Source organism: Oncorhynchus keta, chromosome 28 (genome assembly GCF_023373465.1).
Source record: "Oncorhynchus keta strain PuntledgeMale-10-30-2019 chromosome 28, Oket_V2, whole genome shotgun sequence".
NCBI classification, from domain to species: domain Eukaryota; kingdom Metazoa; phylum Chordata; class Actinopteri; order Salmoniformes; family Salmonidae; genus Oncorhynchus; species Oncorhynchus keta.
This window is the reverse complement of record NC_068448.1, coordinates 71,721,047-71,742,080: the sequence shown is the minus strand read 5'-3', so window position 1 is coordinate 71,742,080 and position 21,034 is coordinate 71,721,047. Positions and strand designations below refer to the sequence as shown.

General features: G+C 45.3%; 1 protein-coding gene across 9 annotated transcripts in view; it reads left to right on the top strand.

The window, feature by feature from the left end:
* LOC118397907 (receptor-type tyrosine-protein phosphatase mu-like) overlaps nt 1–21,034 on the top strand; it is a 344,875-nt gene that overhangs the window by 169,869 nt on the left and 153,972 nt on the right. For all 9 annotated transcript variants that reach the window (XM_052483784.1, XM_052483786.1, XM_052483782.1 and 6 more), the window contains exons 8-11: nt 13,244–13,552; nt 14,649–14,758; nt 19,091–19,292; nt 20,923–21,025. In XM_052483784.1, coding sequence (XP_052339744.1) covers nt 13,244–13,552; nt 14,649–14,758; nt 19,091–19,292; nt 20,923–21,025 — 724 coding nt within the window. The remainder of the gene's footprint in view (nt 1–13,243; nt 13,553–14,648; nt 14,759–19,090; nt 19,293–20,922; nt 21,026–21,034) is intronic.

Below are 21,034 nucleotides of genomic sequence, written 5' to 3'. Positions count from 1 at the left end.
GCTTCATAAGCAACACACACACACACACACACACACACACACACACACACACACACACACACACACACACACATATCCAGCAACAGATTATCTGCGTAAATAAACCGTGATTTGTCTGGTGGGAGTTTTTTTTTCTGCAGCGTGGTTAATCGATAAGGTTGTTAAGTCTTTTGACTGTGTCTCCATTAATTACAAGGCAGTGGGAGGAAGGGGGGTTGGAAGTGGGAAAATCAATGTGTTAAAAATGAATTCCAGGTATCCAGCCAGACTGTTGGGTGGGTGCATTGTGTGAAAGGAAGGTGCTTGTGAAGTTTGAATGGCAAACGTCTTCTCAGGGGAGGAGGGATATACTACCATATACTACCCACCATTGCGACCTGTACGCTCTCGTTGGCTGGCCCTCGCTTCATACTCGTCGCCAAACCCACTGGCTCCATGTCATCTACAAGACCCTGCTAGGTAAAGTCCCCCCTTATCTCAGCTCGCTGGTCACCATAGCATCTCCCACCTGTAGCACACGCTCCAGCTCTCTCTAGTCACCCCCAAAACCAATTCTTTCTTTGGCCGCCTCTCCTTCCAGTTCTCTGCTGCCAATGACTGGAACGAACTACAAAAATCTCTGAAACTGGAAACACTTATCTCCCTCACTAGCTTTAAGCACCAACTGTCAGAGCATCTTACAGATTACTGCAGCTGTACATAGCCCACCTATAATTTAGCCCAAACAACTACCTCTTTCCCAACTGTATTTTATTTATTTATTTATTTTGCTCCTTTGCACCCCATTATTTTTATTTCTACTTTGCACATTCTTCCATTGCAAAACTACCATTCCAGTGTTTTACTTGCTATATTGTATTTACTTTGCCACCATGGCCTTTTTTGCCTTTACCTCCCTTCTCACCTCATGTGCTCACATCGTATATAGACTTGTTTATACTGTATTTTTCTATTGTATTATTGACTGTATGTTTGTTTTACTCCATGTGTAACTCTTCGTTGTATCTGTCGAACTGCTTTGCTTTATCTTGGCCAGGTCGCAATTGTAAATGAGAACTTGTTCTCAACTTGCCTAAATAAAGGTGAAAAAACACTGAGAGATGATATCGGGCAATGGGGGAGGAGGTGTAAAGGAGGGAAGGAGGTCAGTTGATTAGGTGCGCTGTCTGGCTGAGATGACACGCGTTTGTGTGGCATGTGTGTGCATCACGACATCCTGGAGATGGCCTGTAGAGGAGAAACGCACGTCAAGACTTTGTCCCGATAAAATAATAGTTGAATTTGAACATCTGCGTCCTTATAGGCCCTTTCTCTGCTGGGTTTCAATAGAAAGATACTAGCTGTGTTCGAATACTCCTACTAACCTCACTATTTGTGACTTAAATTGAGTATATAGTAACCTTATTGGTCATAGTATGGATATAGTTAGTATGCCAAAGTTCCCTTATGTTGTACTAAATTCGCCAAAATGAATTATTTGACAATATTTCAGTCCTTTTGGGCCCATAATGCAATTCTTCAGAAAATGGGCGTGGCTTCACATTTTCAGATTTGAAGAAAATGGCAGAAAATATGCAGCCGAAGTCCGAGAGCGGATACAAATTCATTGCTTTAACTTCTCTGGGATATGTGGGACGATAGCATCCCACCTCTCAACAGCCAGTGAAATTGCAGGGCGCCAAATTCAAAACAACAGAAATACAATAATTTAAATTCCTCAAACATACAAGTATTTTACACCATTAAAAATCTCAGTTTACATTGGCGCGTTATGTTCAGTAGTTCCAAAACTTCCGGTGATTTTGCAGAGAGCCACATCAATTTACAGAAATACTCATAATAAACCTTGCTAAAAGACAAGTGTTATGCATGGAATTTTAGATCCACTTCTCCTTAATGCAACCACTGTGTCAGAGTTCAAAACAACTTTACGGAAAAAGCCATGCAGCGCTCAGACACAAACACAAACCATACAGATATGCCATGTTGTGGAGTCAACAGAAGTCAGAAATAGCATTCTAAATATTCACTTACCTTTGATCAACTTCATCAGAATGCACTCCCAGGAATCCCAGTTCCACAATAAATGTTTGTTCGCGCGTTTAGCCCAGTAATCCAAATTCATGATGTGTGATCACTAGGTCCAGACTAAAAGTCAAAAAGAATTAGAATCAAGTATAGAATCAAGTATAGAATCAATCTTTAGGATGTTTTTATCATAAATCTTCAATAATGTTCCAACCGGAGAATTCCTTTGTCTTCATAAATGCAATGGAACACAGGTCGCTCTCGTGTGTGCGCATGATCAGCTCATGCCACTCTGGCAGGCCCCTTACTCAAACAGCTCTCATTCGCCACACTTCACAATAGAAGCCTCAAACAAGGTTCTAAAGACTGTTGACATCTAGTGGAAGCCTTAGGAAGTGCAATATGACCCCATAGACACTGTATATTCGATAGGCAATGACTACAAACCTCAGATTTCCCACTTCCTGGTGGGATTTTCTCTCAGGTTTTTGTCTGCCATATGAGTTCTGTTATAATCACAGACATCATTCAAACAGTTATAGAAACTTCAGAGTGTTTTCCTTCCAAATCTACTACTTATATGCATATTCTAGCTTTTATGGCTGAGAGCAGGCAGTTTACTCTGGGCACCTTTTTATCCAAGCTACTCAATACTGCCCCCCAGTCCCAAAGAAGTTAAGTAATTATGACAAATGTTAATAAAATGTTGGGCAATGTAACAAAGTAATGACTTTTCAAATAAGTTACCTTACAATTTATTAGATACGCTGTCCTTACGAACCACATAGCATATCATTACAGCAGTATGTACCGGTATGTCAGCTCGCTAACGCTTAACTTAGTTGGCTACTAATACATCAAACTTGCCAGTATATTAACTATATGCTATCTAACTAACTACCCAACATATATTGAGTAATTATTCCCGTCATTCTTAGCTTGGCTAAGTGGTGTCGTTGTGCGTTCTCAATGGACATTCGAGTGCATTCATAAATTCGCTCTGGCTATCTAACATTACTCCAATTTCAGAGGTATTGGAGTAATTTGTCTTTTGTACACTCTTGTCTGAGTGTACCAGAGCGCAGAATAACTGAATTTACGAGCACTCAACACCCGTTGAATATGACCGTGTCAGTAAACGCCGGGCATAAAAGCTTAACTAAATTGTTGCCAGCAGCACAGTTAGTCACCAGCGCTCTGGATAACATGAAAACATCCTAACCAGCTCTGGGGTGAGTAAAATGGTCAGAGTGAGGTATTCTGTCATTTGTATCAGGAAGTAGCTAGCCAACGTTAGCTTGGGAGCTTGACTGCGGTTGTAAGGTCAGAATGTTCGAATCACCTGAGCCCGAGTGTCCAGTGTGTGCACCGAAAGCGAAACACTCCAAATTTACAAATGGACAATCTGACAACCCTCTGAATTTACAAAGCTCTCAGCACTCTGGCAATCCAGATTGAATTTAAGAATATACCCGAAGTTGTAAAATGTCTAGCTAGTAATTTGTATTGCTAGCAAGACAGCATCAACTTCCGGTAGACAGGCGAAGAGCTAGTACGCTCAACTGAAAGGATACAATTTGATTACAGTATACTAAAAATGAACTAATAGTATATAGTATACAGTATGTTAGTATGGGTATTCAAACGCAGCTTCTGTCTCTGTGTTCACTGTCTGTCTTGGGTCTATCGTTCTCTCTTTCTTCTCCTGGTCAGGGGTCATCCTATAGGTTAACATGTGTTCTTGTTTTCCCGCAGTCTGTTCGATGCTCTGGGAATTGTGAAGGGGCTAAGTTATTGCTGTGGTCTGGACATAAGTGTAGTGTACACAGCTCTCGTTGACTAGTAATGCATTCCCAGGTATCTGGTCTGCTGGAGTTATTTATTTATGTTAGGGGGTAAGAGGCCTTGCCCTCTTTTTCTCCCTCTCAACTATCTGTCCATCTCCCACTCCGTTTTGTCAATCCGTCTCTTTCTTAGCTATTTCTCAATCTCTGAGTTTATCGCTTTCTCTTATTCTTTCTATCTACTGTCTGCTCTTCTTGGCTCTTTCTTCTTCCTTTCTCCCCCCATTGCTTGGTCTCTCTCTCTCTCACACTTTCTCCTTGCGCTCTCTCCCTCTATTTGAGTAAGATTTATCTTTACGGTTATGGATATGGCATGAACTGTACATTATTATGTTTGCTTCTGAAAATGCCATAGCCCTCCTGATCTCCTGTGAAGATCTTCTCCCTCCCTCCACCCCTCAGTCACTCAATTACAGCTCTTCTCCTTTTATTCTCCTCTGCCACTCATTCACAGCCTGTCACATCTCGTGGGCCGTGGAGACAGAATGGTTTTATCCTGTTCTGTTTTCTGATTGATCCTACAGTTGTTCCTCTGTCACCACCACTGTTAGTCTTTATCTTATTAATTTATTATGCGAAATGGAACAAGACGTCCTTTTGAAATTAAACATACCCAATTTTATTTTTGCTCTCACGCTTTTCAAGGGTATTTTACCAAAGTGCTTCAAGTATTCAACATTGTGCTTTCTATGCACAATCAAAACAGAAAGAAAACAGTAAGCACACGTCTGCAGCGAGATCCAATTTCCATTGTACTCTTCCCTCCTCCGACTGACTGTTTAATGTTTCGCAGCGTCAGTGGAGACTCAGAGCTAGAAAATGGTATGTCATACACCACAGTTGAGGAACAATAGGAAAGTAATTCTGCTTTGAAAGTTTATATACTTGTAACTTCACGTTTGAGAAAATGGCACTTGAATGTTTTGGTGCCAACTGAAGAGCCCTTTGTCTACACCCATTCAGCATCTTTCACACCCTCTTAAGCTTTAGCCCCACCCATCTCTTTAAAGATTTAAAGAGTAAAGGCTGGCTTATACTACGGGTGTGTTCGTAAATGTGCAGTTAGCTAACCAACCAGGTTTAATGTTAGCTAGCTGACATTAGGCAATAACTAGCAATGCAAATGGCTCTGAGATATCAATAATATTACTACACACATCATACAGGTAATGTTAGCTAGCTAGCTAACAGTACACTTTAACTTGAAATTCAAACGACTTTGACAAAATTAAAAACGTGTAACATCTGAAAATGTAGCTAGCTAGACTCTCGTACGCGTATCCATGGATGGACGCTTCTCCCTCTGTCACGGAGGCCATGGTTTCCCTTAGTTCGGAGATGGGTGTTTTAAACAGCAGCTTTCTGTGTGTTTTTTGACTAAGTCTTCATATTTGCAATCAAACGCCAGAATTCTCTGTCTCCTTAGCTATCATAATCTAATTCCACTAGCTTGTTCTCTCTCTCTCTCTGAGAGAGACTTAGCCTTTGTGGTAAAGCTTTTCCCACCCTCTTGTATTTACATTCCTGGGTTGGGATGGCTCTGGGTGGGAGGCCAGCCATAGTCCTCTTTATCCTTATAGCACGGGAATCTCACATTCCTCTTACAGTATATCATCGTCAAACGTTTCTACAACACAGAACCCTGTGTTTAAGAAAATTAATAGAGGTTCTCTGCTAGTTTGTCTGTATTCTGGAAAATAATCCACTGATCCTCCTTTTACCCTCCTTTTTGTTTAGGTGAATTGGCACACCTAAATGGCACCCTAGTCATAGACTGTTCTCTCTGCTTCCGCACGGCAAGCAGTGACGGAGCACCAAGTCTAGGTTCAAAAGGCTTCTTAACAGCTTCTACCACCAAGCCATAAGACTCATGAACAGCTTATCAAAGGCCTACCCAGACCCCTCTTTTATGCTACTGCTACACTCTGTTTATAATCTATGCATAGTCACTTTAACTCTACCTACATGTACATCTTACCTCGACTAACCGGTGCGCCTGCACATTGACTCTGTACCGGTACCCCCTGTATATAACCTTGCTTGTTATTTTACTACTGCTGTTAAATTATTTGTTATTTTTATTTTGTGTTAAGCTAAAAAATAGTTAAGCAGTTTGCATCCCGCCCCAATAGATCCACGAATGACACAATCACCATCGTACTGCACACTGCCCTGTCCCATCTGGACAAAAGGAATACCTTTGCTGTTCCTTGACTAGAGCTCAGCCTTCGAGACCATAGTACTCTCTAAGCTCTGGGCCCTGGGTCTGAACCCTGCCCTGTGCAACTTTGTCCTGGACTTCCTGACGGGCCACCACCAGATGGTGAAGCTAGGCAACAACATCTCCACTTCGCTGATCCTCAACACAATGGTGCGTGCTCAGGCCCCCTCCTGTACTCCCTGTTCACTGATGTTCACCAATGCACGTGTCCAACTCAATCATCAACTTTTACAGACAACACAATGGTGGTAGGCCTGACTACAAACAACGACGAGACGCTGGCAGAGGTGAGGGTCAACAAAACACAGGAGCTGATCGTGGACTTCAGGAGACCGCAGAGGGAGCACAGCCCCATTCACATCGACAGGGCTGCAGTGGAGAAGGTAAAAAGCTTCAAGTTCCTCAGCCTACACATCACTGACATTTTGAAATTGTCTGTCTACACAGACAGTGTGGTGACGAAGGTGCAACAGCGCCTCTTCAACCTGAAGAAATTTGGCTTTGCCCCGAAGACCCCCCACAAACGTCTACAGATGCACCATTGAGAACATCCTGTGGGGCTGTATCACCGCCTGGTACAGCAACGACATGGCCCGCAACCGCAAGGCTCTCCAGAGGGTGGCGCAGTCTGCCCATTGCCTCACTGGGAGCACACTGCATGCCCTCCCGCACATCTACAGCCCCCGGTGTCACAGGAAGGCCAGGAAGATCATCAAGGAACTCAGCCACCTGAGCCACGGCCTGTTCGCCCTGCTACCATCTAGAAGGCAAGGTGCATCAAAGCTGGGACCGAGAGGCTGATAGAAACTGTTTATCTCAAGGCCATTGGACTGTTAATTAGTCACCACAAGTCCACCTCCGCCCAGTACTCTGCCCTGATATTTAGTCACTAGCTGGCTGCCACCCGGTACTCAACCCTGCACCTTAGAGACTGCTGCCCTATGTACATAGTCATGGAACACTGGTCATTTTAATGTTTGCATACTGTTTTACACACTTAATATGTATTTACTGTATTCTAGTCAAGGCCTAGCCTATAACTATTGCTGTACTTATACTATTCTATCCTACATATTCTACAGATATACTACATATTCTATCCATATACTGTCCATAATGACTATTTTTTTATTTAACCTTTATTTAACCAGGTAGGCAAGTTGAGAACAAGTTCTCATTTACAATTGCGACCTGGCCAAGATAAAGCAAAGCAGTTCGACACATACAACAACAGAGTTACACATGGAATAAAACAAACATACAGTCAATAATACAATAGAAAAACAAGTCTATATACAATGTGAGCAAATGAGGTGAGATAAGGGAGGTAAAGGCAAAAAAAAGGCCATGGTGGCGAATTAAATACAATATAGCAAGTAAAACACTGGAATGGTAGATTTGCAGTGGAAGAATGTGCAAAATAGAAATAGAAATAATGGGGCGCAAAGGAGCAAAATAAATAAATACAGTAGGGGGAGAGGTAGTTGTTTGGGCTAAATTATAGATGGTCTATGTACAGGTGCAGTCATTTATTTTTATTTTTATTTCACTAGCCTTGGGAGGAGGTATTTAACCAGATGGTCTATGTACAGGTGCAGTAATCTGTGAGCTGCTCTGACAACTATGTACAGCTGCAGCGATCTTTGGCAGTTCTATCTTGACGGAAGATGTTATAGCCTGAGGGAGATAAAAGTCTCAGACACGGCAAAGCTTTTTCGATGAGAAGTCAACAAATGAGGGTGGAGACATGCAGTGGCCTGGGTGTTTCCACATCACCCGGAACAAGTTGGGCTCAGGATGCAAAATGTTTGCGTGTGGTTCCTGGTAGTCTGGGATAGACTGCAGGAGCAGTTTCCAGTTTCAGAGATAGGTTTTGTAGTGGTGAGGAGAGTTTGCACAGGGGTCCAGGCAGGAGTCATTGGCAATGCAGAGAACTGAACAACAGTGTAGTCATAAGCATATTGAAGGTAATCACAGTTGTTGAAATTGAGGTAGCTAAAATCAATGACCTGTTTGTTGAGGCTTTCGAGACAGATAGGCACAGGACAAAGGTCAGCAGTTTGGGTAAAACAAACTTTGAAGAGGGGATGAGCTGCTTTCCAAGACCTTTTCGATCTCAGACTGGAGAGGTGAACAGGCTGGTAAAGGGGTTGCGACATGGCGGCAGATAGTTTCAGTTTCCAGTTGTCAGAGCCCAGCTTTTGTAGGGTCAGGTTTTGCAGCTCTTTCAGTCATTGGCAGGAGAACTGGAAGGAGAGGCGGCCAAAGGAGGAATTGGTTTTGGGGGTGACCAGAGAGATATACCGGCTGGAGCGCGTGCTACAGGTGGGTGCTGCTATGGTGACCAGTGAGCTGAGATAAGGGGTGGCTTTACCTAGCAGGGTCTTGTAGATGACCTGGAGCCAGTGGGTTTGGCGACGAGTATGAAGCGAGGGCCAGCCAACGAGAGCGTACAGGTTGCAGTGGTGGGTAGTATATGGGGCTTTGGTGACAAAACAGATGGCACTGTGATAGACTGCATCCAATTTATTGAGTAGGGTATTGGAGGCTATTTTGTAGATGTCATCGCCAAAGTCGAGGATCGGTAGGATGGTCAGTTTTACGAGGGTATGTTTGGCAGCGTGAGTGAAGGATGCTTTGTTGCGAAATTTAACTTTGGATTGGAGATGTTTGATGCGAGTCTGGAAGGAGAGTTTACAGTCTAACCAGACACCAAGGTATTTGTAGTTGTCCACATATTCTAAGTCAGAACCGTCCCAAGTAGTGATGCTGGGCGGGCGGGCAGGTGCAGGCAGTGATCGGTTCAAAGAATGCATTTAATTTTACTTGTATTTAAGAGCAGTTGGAGGCCACGGAAGGAGAGCTGTATGGCATTGAAGCTCTTCTGGAGGGTTGTTAACACAGTGTCCAAAGAAGGGCCAGAAGTATATAGAATGGTGTCGTCTGCGTAGAGGTGGATCAGAGACTCACCAGCAGCAAGAGCGACATCATTGATGTATACAGAGAAGAGAGTCAGTCCAAGAATTGAACCCTGTGGCACCCCCATAGAGACTGCCAGAGGCCCGGACAAAAGGCCCTCCGATTTGACACACTGAACTCTATCAGAGAAGTATTTGGTGAACCAGGCGAGGCAATCATTTGAGAAATCAAGGCTATCAGGTCGGCCGATGAGGATGTGGCGATTGACAGAGTCGAAAGCCTTGGCCAGGTCGATGAATATGGCTGCACAGTAATGTCTCTTATCGATGGGGGTTATACATCCCATCATATACATACATGTATATTCTGTACTAATATTCAAACATTTCTTAATTTCATTAGTATAGTTCTAGTAGTCACATGTATGGTTAGATGTTACTGAACTGTTGGAGCTAGGAATATAAGCATTTCACTACAACCGCAATAACTTCTGCTAAGTATGTGTATGCAACCAATACAGTTTAATTTGATACTGTAATAGTGAGTCTAAGCATTTAGATATCCTTCAATCCATCTATTTTGTCTGATTTATCTCTGATGCTTGTACAGCAGTTGGCTGCACTGTTGGATTCAGCTAGATTTACAAGTTGATGACTTCTGGAGACATTTCTGGAAGTGCGGAAATGTTCTGATTTTGAGTGATTTTAATGTCATAAATGTAAGGAGTGCGAGTGACTGGTGTGTCAGAATCTGATTTCTGACTGTTAAACGCCTTCACAAGAGCTTTATTACGAGACTAATTAAAATGTGCTCTGTGCCCCCCCTTGTTTTAATTTGGACTCCCTCGTGGTCAGAATAGAAATATAGATACACAAAATGGGCTCTATACTTACATACATGGATATTGCTATAAACCTGTCCATGAGCTGCATGTTTTCTCAAGATGTCCTCTCAACATCAGCATCAGCAGGAAGTGGAAATGTTAAAACACTGGGCATCCTTTTCTGTCATTGTTGCTCTGGCATTAAACCTCCCAGGTTTTTATCTCTGACCTAACCTTTGTCACAGATTATGTGAACATGGAGAGGATTAGAAAAGTGCAGTCAAATGGGTTTGCCCCCCCCTTCATTTTTCCATCTTGCTTGAATTGGAGCTTGGTCTCCTCGGTTTATCCAGGCTAACCAAATTGCCTATCTTGTTGCTCCCCTGGTGGAAAAGCAGCATAGCCAATGTAATTCTAACTAGTGTGAGAGTGCTAAATTGATGCCGGGTTGGAAGTTGATCCTATTACAGTGCTGTTTGTCTGCCCCTTCCTCACGTGGGAGAGAGTAGAGCAGGAGCCATGGCTGTCTTAATAGACCTGGTGGGCAGAAAGCCTGGGGTGGCTGTCTGGACAGAAGGGGTACCACAAGGATCAGTGTTGAGACTGTTGGTCAATGTCTTCAACAGATGATCAGTTGTATATAATTCTCAAACGTATATATTAGTAGTAGAAAGGAAACACAGACTCTTTGTTTAAGTTTTAAAATGTTCCTTTAGTAATACAATTGTAGGCAGAAGTTGGTACAGAGTAGAGGTCGCCCGATTGATATTTCAACGCTGATACCGATTTAATCGGCCGATTTGAAGAGAAAAAAATATATATATATATTTATTTTTTATTTGTAATAATGACAATTACAACAATACTGAGTGAACACTTATTTTAACTTAATTTAATACATCAATAAAATCAATTTAGCCTCAAATAAATAATGAAACATGTTCAATTTGGTTTAAATAATGCAAAAACAAAGTGTTGGAGAAGAAAGTAAAAGTGCAATATGTGCCATGTAAGAAAGCTACGGTTTAAAACCATTGCTCAGAACATGAGAACATATGAAAGCTTGTGGTTGCTTTTAACATGAGTCTTCAATATTCCCAGGTAAGATGTTTTGGTTGTAGTTATTATAGGAATTATAGGACTATTCCTCTCTATTCCATTTGTATTTCATATACCTTTGACTTTTGGATGTTCTTATAGGCACTTTAGTATTGCCAGTGTAACAGTATAGCTTCCGTCCCTCTCCTCGCTCCTACCTGGGCTCGAACCAGGAACATAACGACAACAGCCACCCTCGAAGCAGCGTTACCCATGCAGAGCAAGGGGAACAACAACTCCAATGTCTCAGAGCGAGTGATGTTTGAAACGCTATTAGCGCGCTAACTAGCTAGCCATTTCACATCGGTTACACCAGCCTAATCTCGGGAGTTGATAGGCTTGAAGTCATAAATAGCTGCTGGCAAACACACAAAAGTGCTGCTTGAATGAATGCTTACGAGCCAGCTGCTGCCTACCATCGCTCAGTTAGACTGCACTATCAAATCATAGACTTAGTTATAACATGATAACACACAGAAATACGAGCCTTAGGTCATTAATATGGTCGAATCCGGAAACTGTCATCTCGAAAACAAGATTTTTATTATTTCAGTGAAATACGGAACCATTCCGTATTTTATCTAACGGGTGGCATCCATAACTCTAAATATTCCTGTTACATTGCACAACCTTCAATATTATGTCATAATTATGTAAACTGTTGCATATACACTGACTCTGCGTGCAATGAACGCAAGAGGAGTGACACAATTTCACCTGGTTAATATTGCCTGCTAACTTGGATTTATTTGAGCTAAATATGCAGGTTTAAAAATATATACTTCTGTGTATTGATTTTAAGAAAGGCATTAATGTTTATGGTTAGGTACACGTTGTAGCAACGATACGCACCGCATCAATTATATGCAAAGCAGGACACGCCAGATAAACTAGTAATATCATCAACCATGTGTAGTTAACTAGTGATTATGACTGATTGATTGATTAAGATAAGTTTAATGCTAGCTAGCAACTTACCTTGGCTTACTGCATTCGCATAACAGGCAGACTCCTCGTGGAGTGCAATGTAATCAGGTGGTAGGAGCGTTGGACTAGTTAACTGTAAGGTTGCAAGATTGAATCCCCCGAGCTGACAAGGTAAAAATCTGTCGTCCTGCCTCTGAACGAAGCAGTTAACCCACCGTTCCTAGGCCGTCATTGAAAATAAGAATGTGTTCTTAACTGACTTGCCTAGTTAAATAAAGGTGTAAAAAATATATTTTAAAAAACAGCCAAATCGGTGTCCAAAAACACCGATTTCCGATTGTTATGAAAACTTGAAATCGGCCCTAATTAATCGGTCCACCTCTAGTACAGAGTACAGTATATGATGGCTCTCCCCAGGTTCTGCAAAGTGTCTAAGACATCCTGTAACTCATATAGCCTCCCCAGTCCCCCTTGCCTGACTTTCCCTGGCAACATTTTAATAAATCTAACCTCCCCCTGACAGCAGCAACCATATTGTCAGCAATTAAAAGCTCAGAAGTGGGTTTGACCAAAATTGTAATCACAATTATAGGGTCATAACAAGGTGAACGAGTCTAAGCATCTTCTGACAGGTGGCTGTTTTCATCAGGCCTGCGGCAGCCTTGTGTTCTCGGGAAACCAGTCATATTCTCAGAACATCAGACAGCCACGGTGGGGCCCAGACAGGAGGAGTATGAGTGTAGGCGGTTTCTGCCTTCTGATAGTGTCTGAAGGGCACAACCCTCAAAACAGGTGTTAACACACACACAGAGGTCTCCTAGGAGGAGACCTTAGTTTATCATAACACAATTTATTAACCCTTATAAAATGTATGAAGCCTTGGTTTAACACCTTCAAGACCATTACCATTCCCTGTCAGTGTGGGGGTACCGCAAGGATCAGTATTGGGACCATTACCATTAACTGTCAGAGTGGGGGTACCACAAAGATCAGTATTGGGACCATTACCATTACCTGTAAGTGTGGGGGTACCACAAAGATCAGCTTTGGGATCATTACTATTCCCAGTCAGTGAGGGTATCTCAAGGATCAGCCCTAGGCCCATTACTGTTCCAAGTCAGACCCAGGAGGCAAAGTGGTTTACACAGAGCCACAGCAGGGGAAAAATATGGGTAGGTAGGGGGATTGGGATGTTGCAACTGTTTGAAGGACTCAGGATTTAGTGCTTGCCAACATTCTTTGCCTGTTGATATCAAAAATCTATTTTGAAGAGGAAGGAAAAACATATTTTTGGAAAATCTTGGAATATATGAAATGATATCAATGCTTTTATCTTTATGATAGACACATTTTCTTCCCCCTCACTTGTCCCCCTCGCTACAGACCCCATGCATGGCCCCCAAAGACTGGAGGTGGTGGACATCAAGTCCAAGCAGATCACAGTGCGCTGGGAGCCCTTCGGCTACAACGTGACCCGTTGCCACAGTTACAATCTGACTGTCGAGTACCGCTACCAGGCAGACGACAAGGAGGAGACCCGCGAGGAGGTGTGCTACGACACCTTGAGCCTGGCGCCGCAGCACACCATCCGGAACCTGTCACCCTACACCAATGTCAGCGTCAAACTGGTGCTGAGGAACCCCGAAGGCATCAAGGAGAGCATGGACGTGGACGTGCTGACCGACGAAGATGGTAAGTGGGCGAGGTTCTGTTCTAGAATAGCATATTAATTGGATAGTAGTGAAATACCCGATGGGCTGGACAATTCTCATCTCATCACGCATCTTGGAAATCAATCAAACCGACGTCATTAACCCAATGGAAAAATCAAATGATTTATTATTTAAATAGTGAAAGTGTTTTGGCTATGGAGAGAAACAAGAAAGTGCAGTTTCGGGCCATGTAGTGGAAAGTAATGCGGTCACTGGAGATGAGTGTGTGCGATAGTGGGTCTGGCAGGTGTGATTTCGTCGTTTGCATGTGTATGTTTTGTATTGTTTATAAAATATTACATCTATAGATATTTTTTAAATGAAATAGAATTGACCCCAACTCTGCCCTGCCAAAACGTCCAACATTCAGCTTTAAGGCCATCATTGGGGCCTAACAGAGAACATGACAGCATGAGGGCACGTGTTTCAATAAGTGTCAAATACGGTAGTTATTTGAAAGCACTTACGTCGCCCTCCTTTGATACATACACCTACTTCTGCGTGTTTCCTTTTAATTGGTTTCTTCAAAGGCCGTTTGTAAATGACAATCTCACGCCGCTATTCAAAGTTATATTAAACGTTCAAAGGATCTCGATTGAATTGATCTTCCTGATAACAAGTAGAACTTTTCCACATAGGTATAGTATGTGATATTTATTTTTATCTATTTATTTGCTAGAAACATGAAACCTTTGACCCTCTTATGGGTAAGAAAGTGGAACGGCGTGCTTTCCTTTTATTGAACTGTTTTGCCAGCGAGTTGTACATGTAGCGGGTCTTGACCCTAATGCTAGTTGGTTTTCCTTCCGATGTAATTTACAATGTGAGCACCCAGCACTGTGTACCTCCCAGCCACACTGTAAACCATGATGTTTTCTCATAACTTTTAGGTCATTGAAGAAGTTGAAAGAGACAATGGCAAAACATCCAGTTTGACTAAATGTACCGTACTGTTTCAGGACCTCACTGGGGTCAGGGAGAATGAATAGAACTGCACGACCATGACCCCCTCCGCCCCCAACCATTTATGATAAAGTCACTCTATTTCATTTCCCCCTATTCCCTGTCCACCTAAGTGCCTGGCGCTGTGCCACTCCAGTCCATCCAGGGGAGCACCTACGAGGAGAAGATCGCCCTGCGATGGAGCGAGCCTGTCCAGACCTACGGGATCATTAAGCAGTATGAGGTAAGATCATCTGGGGAAGCTGCTAAGCCCAGCCGCCCATCTGGGCCCACCTTTCTGTCTTTCTTCCTCTCCCTTTTTCTCTCTCTCCCTCTTCCCTCCAACACACATCAAACTGGTCTGGCAGGAGCCGGGCGGCTTCCATTATCGAATAAACCCAACCTAATAACCTTAAGGTCTGTTTACACAATCTATTACCCACTGAACCCCCTCCAACAGCATGTCCAGCCATGCCCCGCCCCAGCCTTGCCCAACCCCAACCCCAGCCTTGCCCTACCCCACCCCAGCCTTGCCCTACCCCACCCCAGCCTTGCCCTACCCCACCCCACCCCAGCCATGCCCCACCCCACCCCAGCCATGCCCCACCCCACCCCAGCCATGCCCCACCCCAGCCATGCCCCCCACCCCACCCCAGCCATGCCCCACCCCACCCCAGCCATGCCCCACCCCACCCCAGCCATCCCTCCCAACCCCAGCCTTGCCCCACCCCACCCCAGCCTAACCCAGCCCTGCCCCACCCCAGCCATGCCCCACCCCAGCCCAGCCCAGCCCAACCCCCCTCCCAACCCCAGCCTTGCCCCGCCCCAGCCTTGCCCCGCCCCGCCCCAGCCATGCCTAACCCAACCCATCCCTAACCCAACCCATCTCCCCACCACCTCAGCCATGCCCCACCCCAGCCCAGCCATGCCATGCCCCCCAGCCATGCCATGCCCAACCCCAGCCATGCCATGCCCAACCCCAGCCTTGCCCCATCCCAGCCTTGCTCCACCCCACCCCAGCCATGCCTAACCTAACCCAACCCATCCCTCCCCACCCCAGCCTTGCGCCACCCCAGCCTTTCCCCACCCCACCCCAGCCATGCCCCACCCCAGCCCCAACCCAACCCCAGCCTTGCCCAGCCCAGCCCCCAACCCCTCCCAACCCCAGCCTTGCCCCAGCCTTGCCCAGCCATGCCTAACCTAACCCAACCCATCCCTAACCCAACCCATCTCTCCCTCTCCACCTCAGCCATGCCCCACCCCAGCCCAGCCATGCCATGCCCAACCCCAGCCACCATGCCCAACCCCAGCCATGCCATGCCCACCCCAGCCTTGCCCCATCCCATCCCACCCCACCCCAGCCATGCCTAACCTAACCCAACCCATCCCTCCCCACCCCAGCCTTGCGCCACCCCAGCCTTTCCCCACCCCACCCCAGCCATGCCCCACCCCAGCCTAACCCAACCCCAGCCTTGCCCAGCCCAGCCTAACCCAACCCACCCCACCCCAGCCTTGCCCCACCCCACCCCAGCCATGCCCCACCCCAGCCATGCCCCACCCCAGCCATGCCCAGCCTAACCCAACCCAACCCAACCCTCCCCACCCCAGCACTCCAGTTGCTCAGCTATTATTATGAGCCGTCCTATCCTCAGCAGCCTCCACTGATTTGTACTGATTGATTTACACTGTTGAAATACAACTATAGAGTTGGTCGTCAAGCTTCTGGCATAGTGATGGAATAGAAACTGGAGGCACACAGTACTTGAGTATTGTTGTCATAGGAGCATGGGGCATACATCATCCACTATTTATATAGAAGATTGCAGTCTTAAAATACCCCTCATCAACAACACTGCGATGTCAAGACGGAAACATCTGGCCCTCTCCAACGTTTACACAACCTACCTGAATAGATCATATAGCTGTGTGGTTTCCTGTTATCCACATTTGTACATGAAACAGCACTGTACATGAAACAGCACTGTACATGAAACAGCACTGTACATGAAACAGCACTGTACATGAAACAGCACTGTACATGAAACAATTGGTGTAAAGCACTGTACATGAAACAGCACTTTACATGAAACAGCACTTTACATGAAACAGCACTGTACATGAAACAGCACTGTACATGAAACAATTGGTGTAAAGCACTGTACATGAAACAGCACTTTACATGAAACAGCACTGTACATGAAACAGCACTGTACATGAAACAATTGGTGGAAAGCACTGTACATGAAACAATTGGTGGAAAGCACTGTACATGAAACAGCACTTTACATGAAACAGCACTGTACATAAAAAGCACTGTACATAAAACAGCACTGTACATAAAACAGCACTGTACATGAAACAGCACTGTACATGAAACAATTGGTGTAAAGCACTGTACATGAAACAGCACTTTACATGAAACAGCACTGTACATGAAACAGCACTGTACATGAAACAGCACTGTACATGAAACAATTGGTGGAAAGCACTGTACATAAAACAGCACTTTACATGAAACAGCACTGTACATAAAACAATTGGTGGAAAGCACTGTACATGAAACAGCACTGTACATGAAACAGCACTGTACATGAAACAATTGGTGGAAAGCACTGTACATAAAACAGCACTGTACATAAAACAATTGGTGGAAAGCACTGTACATAAAACAGCACTGTACATAAAACATCACTGTACATGAAACAATTGGTGGAAAGCACTGTACATAAAACACTGTACATAAAACAGCACTGTACATAAAAAGCACTGTACATGGAACAGCACTGTACATAAAACAGCACTGTACATAAAACAATTGGTGGAAAGCACTGTACATAAAACAGCACTGTACATAAAACAGCACTGTACATGAAACAATTGGTGGAAAGCACTGTACATGAAACAGCACTGTACATGAAACAATTGGTGGAAAGCACTGTACATAAAACAGCACTGTACATAAAACAGCACTGTACATAAAACAGCACTGTACATAAAACAGCACTGTACATAAAACAGCACTGTACATAAAACAGCACTGTACATGAAAAAATTGGTGGAAAGCACTGTACATAAAACAGCACTGTACATAAAACAGCACTGTACATGAAACAGCACTGTACATGAAACAGCACTGTACATAAAACAGCACTGTACATGAAACAGCACTGTACATGAAAAAATTGGTGGAAAGCACTGTACATGAAACAGCACTTTACATGTTTATAGGCTACTCTAGTTCAACGTGTTTCTCCTATCGCAGCATTTGCCTTGTGTTTGACGTGTCCTTCAGCTCCCCACACAATAAGACGAAAATAGGGTTTTATTGCGTTAAGAGCCATTGTGCTAGACCTGAATTTGTGCAAAAATTCTCCAATTAAGCTGTCAGATATGCTCGTAACTAAATTATATTCTGTCATCTCGAGCTGACTCTGGGCTGCGATCCGGTTGAAAGAATGGACAAATCAAAAGTAAATTTTTGTACTGCCTCATTAGACTCTGATGGACTCAACCCCATTATTACTGTCATTCGCTGGCATTCAGCTCGTCTCATGTGCTCTTCAGCCTTTTGACTCCATCTCTCTCTCTCTCCAAAACAGCTTTTTGTTCAGAGTTTAGATCTTTATTGTGATTTCTCTTGGTTGGGGAAACGCAGTGCTGGTTCATTGTTTGAATATGCACAGCCTGAATTCAGAGCCGTCCAACCACAGCTGACCCCTAACCCTAATGCAAGCCCCTACTCTCCACACACAAAACACCCCCCACCTCCACAAAAACAACTTTGACAGCCGTGTGTGTGTGTGTGTGTGTGTGTGTGTGTGTGTGTGTGTGTGTGTGTGTGTGTGTGTGTGTGTGTGTGTGTGTGTGTGTGTGTGTGTGTGTGATATGTGAAAAGCGATCAACGCTAACTTGAATAGCCTTTTGAAAGGCTCCAGATGCATTCCTCCCTCCCTCCTGATATAGACTAATGGCCCAGCAGAGCCCTGAGCAGCAACATTTCACACCTGATGGATACAAATGGTCGCCACCGCACTGCAACACTCCCCATTGTGCCCCTTAATTGGGAATCGGAACAGAATAATAAAGGAGGCTTTCCATTAGGAGAGACCAAATGATTTATTTAAATGAAGCTTTTCAAGAGCGAGAGAGCTGATAAAGTTATATGAAGGAGAGGAGGAGGAGGAAGAGGAGGAGGGTACACGCGATGCTCCACTGCTCTCCCTTTCAGAAAGAAATCCCTAGGCCTCCATTCTCCAACTCTAGAGGAAGCGGGGGGCGATTTGAATAAAGCAGGGGGAATGATTTGAATAAAACAACAGACTTGAATGCTGTTTCTATGGAAAGTTCAGGCCTAGTTTGCCTATCAGATACCAGGCTCTGCATACTACTCTGCAAACTTTGTGCTGCAACTCTTTCAGAATTTCTTTTTGTGTATTACAGCTATGATATTCTGGCTAATGGTACACCATAATCCTTACTATATACCCAAACTAACCATAGCAAGCCTGAACCTACATTTGAAACTTTAAGCTTGTCCTCTCTAGCCATCTAATCTAGGTTGTGTGTCCATCCTCAGATCTCCTACAAGGCCCTCAGCTCCTTCGACACGGAGTTTGACCTGACCAACCAGAGTGGTAGGGTGTTCAAGTTCAGCAATGAGACATTCCACATGTTTGTGGGTCTCTACCCCGGTTCCACCTACTCATTCACCATCCGGGCCAGCACCGTCAAGGGCTTTGGAACCCCCATCATCACCCAGTTCACCACCAAGATCTCAGGTGAGGAGAAACAATGATCAGGATCAACATACAATCTGTACTGTAGTGCCCAAAATCCTCCAGGACATCCTCAGTAATACAGCAGTGTTTGTGTTCCTGGTGTCTGTGTTTAGCTACATTTGTGTATACTTGTCGATCTCCGTCTGTTTGTGTGAACTGTGTACTCGCCGTTATGTGTCGTCTGTCGGTCTGTGTGTCGTCTGTCGGTCTGTCTGTCTCGGTCTGTCTGTCTGTCTCTGTCGGGCTGTCTGTCTGTCTCTGTCGGGCTGTCTGTCTGTCTCTGTCGGGCTGTCTGTCTGTCTCTGTCGGGCTGTCTGTCTGTCTCTGTCGGGCTGTCTGTCTGTCTCTGTCGGGCTGTCTGTCTGTCTCTGTCGGGCTGTCTGTCTGTCTCTGTCGGGCTGTCTGTCTCTCTCTGTCGGGCTGTCTGTCTGTCTCTGTCGGGCTGTCTGTCTCTGTCGGGCTGTCTGTCTCTGTCGGGCTGTCTGTCTCTGTCGGGCTGTCTGTCTCTGTCGGGCTGTCTGTCTCTGTCGGGCTGTCTGTCTCTGTCGGGCTGTCTGTCTCTGTCGGGCTGTCTGTCGGGCTGTCTGTCGGGCTGTCTGTCTCTGTCTATGTCGGGCTGTCTCATGTCGGGCTGTCTCATGTCGGGCTGTCTCATGTCGGGCTGGCTGTCTCTGTCGGGCTGTCTGTCTCTGTCGGGCTGTCTGTCTCTGTCGGGCTGTCTGTCTCTGTCGGGCTGTCTCATGTCGGGCTGTCTCTGTCTCTGTCTCATGTCGGGCTGTCTGGGCTGTCTCATGTCGGGCTGGTCGGGCTGGCTGTCTCATGTCGGGCTGGCTGTCTCATGTCGGGCTGGCTGTCTCATGTCGGGCTGGCTGTCTCATGTCGGGCTGGCTGTCTCATGTCGGGCTGGCTGTCTCATGTCGGGCTGGCTGTCTCATGTCGGGCTGGCTGTCTCATGTCGGGCTGGCTGTCTCATGTCGGGCTGGCTGTCTCATGTCGGGCTGGCTGTCTCATGTCGGGCGGGCTGTCTCATGTCGGGCGGGCTGTCTCATGTCGGGCGGGCTGTCTCATGTCAGGCGGGCTGTCTCATGTCGGGCTGTCTCATGTCGGGCTGGCTGTCTCAGGTCGGGCTGTCTGTCTGTCTCAGGTCGGGCTGTCTGTCTGTCTCAGGTCGGGCTGTCTCAGGTCGGGCTGTCTGTCTGTCTCAGGTCGGGCTGTCTGTCTGTCTCTGTCTTTCGTTCTCTGTCGGTCGGTCAGTTTCGAGTCACCCCATAGAGATAGAGGACTTTTTGTTGTTGTATCTGTGACATCATGGGCAGCGCCATTGAGGTTTACAACCCAGTTGACTACTTTGACTATTATGAAATGGCGGAATCACAGTGGAAGCCTCTCATGCTAAAATGTGGTCCTTCTGTAGCTCAGTTGGTAGAGCATGGCGCTTGTAACGCCAGGGTAGTGGGTTCGATTCCCGGGACCACCCATACGTAGAATGTATGCACACATGACTGTAAGTCGCTTTGGATAAAAGCGTCTGCTAAATGGCATTTATTATTATTATTATTATTATTATTAAAATGGGTTATATCTATCTCTGAGTCACACTCTCCTGTGACCCCCCCCCTCTCTCCCACAGCTCCGTTGATGCCAGGCTATGACCAGGAGACTCCCCTGAACCAGACAGACAGCACGGTCACCGTCCTGCTGAAGCCTGCACAGAGCCGAGGAGCACCTGTCAGGTAGGCCCA